The 6,091-nt window shown below is 35.0% G+C and overlaps 1 protein-coding gene across 1 annotated transcript in view; it reads right to left on the bottom strand.

The window, feature by feature from the left end:
• Positions 1-380: 380 nt before the first annotated feature.
• LOC126146318 (esterase FE4-like) overlaps positions 381-6,091 on the bottom strand; it is a 72,446-nt gene continuing 66,735 nt past the window's right edge. The window contains exon 11 of the mRNA XM_049915612.1: positions 381-714. Within this exon, the coding sequence (XP_049771569.1) occupies positions 558-714 (157 nt within the window). The 3' untranslated portion in view covers positions 381-557. The remainder of the gene's footprint in view (positions 715-6,091) is intronic.

The raw sequence follows: 6,091 nt of genomic DNA, 5'->3' as shown, positions 1-6,091 counted from the left end.
AAGACCAAAAAATGATGTAAATTTAGGCTTATGTATCAAGCTTTTATTTCTCTTTACAGACACTGACAAACAGTACAAGTAAAGGAAAATGTATAAGTCAACAGAATGGCACTTAATTTGTGGCATGTTTTTGAATTTCCAAACGGCACAATTCCAAGATATTTAATTATTTAATTGCTTCTGACATTTCCATAAATTCTTTTGTCTTCTGTAATCAGTTTTTGTATATTGTTTTATCCACAGTATTTATAAATTTCGTGAAAGGGTGCATTAATGTTAATCTGAGGTATTAGAAGAAATTAGGAACTTGTTTACCAGACAGTAATATTTCCATATGAACATTCAGCAGTGTTGAATTTATTTTCTAAACATTGGAAACACAATATATAGAAATTAAATAGATTCATAGTTTTATGATATTGGAAAAAGTATTTCGTGTGGATGATTCTCTTCCATCTTTTTGAGGTATATTCTTTAACAGTTTTTGTGATATGATTTTTCGTTGCAAATTAAGGTATACAGGTTGCTTATCAGATTTTGTAATACCTCTAACTAACTTATGGCATCACACTGTGCCAAAAATCCATCCGTTCCTTGTTAAGCCCTGTACCTGCTTCAAGAGTGGAGCCTATTCCTAGATAATTTGTGCTGTCTGCCTCATATTGTTTCCAGTCTTCTGTAAGTAATTCATCAGTGTCATATGGAATTGGATCACTGAAAGGAGAAAGTTCAGAATTACAGTCAAACTCTGTAATACTTTAACACTGTTGTTTATAATAAGAAGTAAGCTTAAGACTTTATGTATCTTTCCCAATTTTATAATAGTTTGTAAAAATTTGTGCAGAAAGCTCTCTTTGTAACACTGACAATACTGAACCAATATTAGATTCTCAGTCTCTGTAAATATTATGTAAATACTTTTATAATTTAGATTTTAGTACATTTGCAATTTCAAATCTGCAACATTGTGAAATAGAGAAGTGTCTTTTAAGAGCCGATGTCATGTAAAAGCTAAGTAGAATTATATATTAGAACAGCAATTCTAAATTTGTACTAGTTTGGTTACTGATGGTTACAAATTCAGCATAATCTGTTGAACTGTTTTTCCTTGCCTATGATGTGAATATAAATGAATCAATGAAAACAACAGTTGCAAATCACTGAAATGTCAAGTTCCAGTGGGTAGTTACAATTTACTCAATTCTTGACACAAAGCAAAAATTGTCAAATCTGAAAAGTATTAAAGTGTAGTCCTGAAACACATTACTTCCCTTGTGATTGTTGGGATACATACTTTTTAAACAGTTTATTTATTAATTTGTACATGACATGTTGTGGGTACGTAGACTGTACAGTAAGATGTCAGACAGTATTTGACAGAGTACTATTTCTATCATTATAAAACATCATTAATTATTTAGAGCTACAATTCATATTATTGGTACATTTTTATTAGAACTGGACCAATGGTTATAATGCTACTATACTTTCAGTTCATAATAATGGTACATTATTATTTGTATTTGTACAGTACATTATTGTTTATCAAAGAATAGTTTCAGACTTGTAAGCAATAGTTAATTAGATAGGCCATCAGTGTAGCTTTGAATCCTGTAATACTCTTTACAGAATGTGTGTTACTTGGTAACTTGTGTGTGTGTGTGTGTTGCAGAACTCCATTTTGGAAGAGCTTAATTTTTGTTCAGTACATATGGAGACCCATTTTTTGCCTCCTATTGTGGACATGTACAACTTTGTTTCTGTGGAAGATTGCAGGATTTTCAGTCACATACTGCTTTACGAATACTATGGTCTTATGTATGTGCAAGTATGGACGTTGAAGGATTTGCAGTTTTTTGGAGAAAGGCTTGTAATATTTTCCTTGTGTGGTCCCTTTTATGATTCTTATGAGTCTTTTTTTGCATTGTGTTTAGCTTAATGCTGTTTGGAGAAGCTCACAATAAAGTAACTCCGTATGTCAGAAGTGACTGAACATTTGCATAGCACGCACTTTTTAGACAGTCTTTGCTGCAGCAGTTGTCAATCATCCTCACCACAGAACATGAAGTGCTCAATTTGTTTTTGTGAGGTTGTTAGTATGAGTTTACAACCTGCAGAACCCAAAAAACTTTGTTAGGTCAACTGTTTTTACAGCTTTGTTAGACAACTGGATATTTACAGTTCATGGAACCTTTTCGTTGACATTACATAAGTTGAGTGCTACAGTTTTTCCTACATTTATGATTAGCTTATTGCATGTGAACCATTCTTCTATGCTATTCATTGGCTTTGTTGTATTTTCTTGTAATAATTTTGTGCATTGATGAGAAAGCTTGCGTCATCAGCAGACCGATAAGCATTTTGACAATAAATGTTTGTTTGTAGGTCATTTGTACAGGAGGAACAGTGCTGGTCCCAGTACTGATTCTTGAGGAACACCATGTTCACCTCTTGGTAACATGAGAAAGTGGGTGATTTTGTTGTATTCATTGTGTTGTATTTCCACTGTTTCTTTATGTCTACAAAGCCATGACTTGACCCTTCACAGCGGTGCTTCTGATGCCCTGTTAATTCAATTTCTGTAGTAGTTTCTCATGATCTATAATACTGAATGTCTTCAACAAGTCAGGGCATAAACCAGCAACATATTTGACACTGTCCACTTTCTGGTAAATTCCACGCAGGAATTCATAGATAGCAGGGTCAGTTGGGCAGTTTTTTTCAAATCCACACTGTGCTGTGGACAGAATTTGCTCTTTTTGCATAAAGCCTGTAGACTTGTGTGCAAGAAATTATCTAAAATTTTTGAAAAGTCAAACAATAAGGCAATTGGTCTGTTATTGCCAACTACTTCTACATTTCCTTTTTTTATATATCAGTTTCAATTTAGCAGTTTTTAGACAGGACAAGAGTGTTGCTGATGCCGGTGAACTATTTTTGCATAAGTATACCAGTGATTTTACAAGAGCTCACTACACATTTTTTTCTTATTTTTCAGGTATGCCAGCTACTACTGAAACCTGTTTCACTTTTAAGGTTTTTATGATGTTCAAATTTTCTTCTTCTTTCATTGGGTGCAGATACAGTGAGGTAGCAGAGCTGTTGATCCTAAATGATGATCCTCTTGCACTTTGATTGCTTGGGGTAATCATAATGATTACCTGTCCGCTTATATCTAAAAAATAGCTGTTGAAGATATTTTGACTTTCCTTGGGTCTGTTATTTTCTTTTCATCTTGTCATAACTTGATGTTGGTAGTGATATTCAGAAATCTGTGGATGTGTTGTACATTTACGGATAAACAAATGATTATAATTTCAGAAAAATTGATGATTTATTCAAGAGAGAGCACTTCCTAAATGGAGCAAGTTAAAATGTGTTGGTCCACCTTTGGCCCTTATGCAAGCTTGGCATTGATTGACAGAGTTATTAGGTGTCCATCTTAGGGATATCATAACAAATTCCATCCAGTTGGTGTATTATATCATCAAAATATTGAGATAGTTGCAGAACCCTGCCCATAATGCTACAGACACTGTAATTGGAGACAGGTCTGGTGACCTTGCTGACCAGTAAGCGTTTGGCAAGCATGAAGACGAGCAATAGAAGATCTCACTGTGTGCAGGTGGACATTATCTTGCTGAAATGTAAGCCCAGAATGACTTTCCATGAAGATCAACAAAATGGGGCGTAGTATATTGTTGATGTATGGCTGTAAAGATGACAACCAAATGGGTCCTGCTATGAAAATAAATGGCGCTCCAGACCATCACTCTCGGTTGTCACACTGTATGGTGGGCAACAGTCAAACTGGTATACCACTGCTGTCTGGCACATCTCCAAACACGTTTTCAGCCTGGAATCACATTGATTGTAATAAAATAGTCTTCAGTGATGAATTTCACTTCAAATTGAGCCCCAATGACCAGAAAAGACATGTCTGGAAATGGCCCATACAGTAGTGGGATGCCACCCTGACTGTTGCCGACCATACGGCACAACAACCATGAAGGACGGTGTGGGGTGACTTTTTTTCATAGGAGAACCCCTTTTTTGTCATCTGTGGCACCCATACAGCACAACAGGATGTTGAAAATATTCTGCACCCAGTTTTGCTTCCCTTCATGGCAAGCTATCCTGGGCTTACATTTCCGCAGATTGAGACCCACCTGAATATTATTAGGGTTTCTACTGCTTCTCGTTATGCTTGCCAAACTCTAACTTGGCCAGAAATTTCACTGGATCTCTCTTTGAGTGAGAATATTTGGTGCATTATGGACAGGGCCCTCCAACCAGCCCTGCATTTTTACTATCTAATATACCAATTGCACAGAAGTTGGCACAATATGCATCAGGAGGACATTCAACAACTTGATCGATCAGTGCCAAGTGAAGTAACTGCTTGTTTGAGGGTTAGAGGTAGACCAATGCATTATTGATCTGATTAATTTGTGAAGTCCTTTCCAATAAATCACCTAATTTTCCTGAAATTATAATAATTGGTTTTGCTGTACATGTACATCACATCTTGTGATTTCCATCCTATTTGGATAATTCCTTTGTGGTTTATCCTTTTTTTGTCTTGGAATGTATTTGTTTTCTTAACAGCTTTTTAAAGTATTGTCTTGGATTTTCTGCAGTAAGCAAGTAATTCATCACACACCCACTGTATCTTTAAAATATCATATACTTTTATTGTTTTTAGCTTGAGATCTTAATTCCAGCTGTTATCCAAAACTTGTTTTTGTTATTAGATCTTAATCTGTGTTTCTTAATTGGGAACACATGTTCAAGTAGTTAGTAAATATTTACACAAATCTGTTGTACTTTTCACATGTGCTGCAATTATAATATACTTCATTCCATGTTTCCTTAGCTAACAGTTGTCTGAAGGTACTTATAATTTTTTCACGTAGGATTCATTCTTCCTTAACTAATTGTGTTTGCATTGTGGTTTTGGGTTTAGTATGGAAAGCAATATACTCCCTGTTATGGTCACTAAATCTCGTATTTATGGATTCAGCTCAATAGTGGTATAAATTGTTTTAGTAATTCTTGTGGGAATGTTTATATTGGTCTATAAATTACAGACTGAAGTTATGGTGATGAGATTTTTGCTTTTCATTTGAGTTTTGCTGGAAATTTATGTTAAAATGACTACATACTATTAAATGTTTCTTATTAGCTTTAAGTTTACTGAGTGCACTGTCTATTTTTGTAAGAGTGTACGTAAGTCCCCATCTGGACTTCTATAGAGGCAAATTATAACTATTTTTATCAAAGCAGTTTCTATAGCTGAAATTTCGAAGTCTTTCTCCTTTCATTATTATTGTTACACAATTCTGAAAAAGACATAGCTACAACTACTGGCTAATTTTATAGAATTGTGTATGTGAAATGCTTTGAGCTACATTTTGTAACATTATCGTCAGGAACTGGACAACAGGTGGAAAAGTATGGAGTTTCAGTTTAATGTTGCACTGACACTGAGGCTATTGGAAGTTGCGAATGACACTATTACAATCAAACGTACTAAGTAAGGCATCAGATCTAACACATTACATTAATTCAACAATATGGAAAAGGTAGGTTGGTACTAATCATGTGAGAAAGGGACTAAATGAGAATATTTGGAGCATTATGGGCATGACTCTCCAACCAGCTCAAGATTTTGACTGTCTAATTGCTTATTTTAGTTGCTTCCATGCACTGTCGTTGCATGGCGTAGTTTCCTGGGGTAATCAGCCACTTTCCAAAAAAAATATTCATTACCCAAAAGAGAATTATTAGGGTAATGAGTGGAGTCTTGCCTAGACATTCTTGTAGAAACCTTATTAGAAAATTGACAACTACATGTCAATATATCTACTCTCTGTTATGTTTCATTGGAAAGTGAGCAACTACACAAAACCAATGATTCATACCATACTCACAATGCCAAGAGGAAGATGGACCTCCATTATGAATTAAAACACCTTAGTATTGTACAAAAAGGAGCCCATTACATGAGCTGCAAGGTGTTCAATGCTCTCCCACCATCACTGAAATCACTTTCCCACAAGCTTCCCAAATGTAAATAACAGCTTGAACA

Source organism: Schistocerca cancellata, chromosome 2 (genome assembly GCF_023864275.1).
Source record: "Schistocerca cancellata isolate TAMUIC-IGC-003103 chromosome 2, iqSchCanc2.1, whole genome shotgun sequence".
In the NCBI taxonomy this organism is placed as follows: domain Eukaryota; kingdom Metazoa; phylum Arthropoda; class Insecta; order Orthoptera; family Acrididae; genus Schistocerca; species Schistocerca cancellata.
This window is presented reverse-complemented; position numbering and strand designations above follow the sequence as displayed.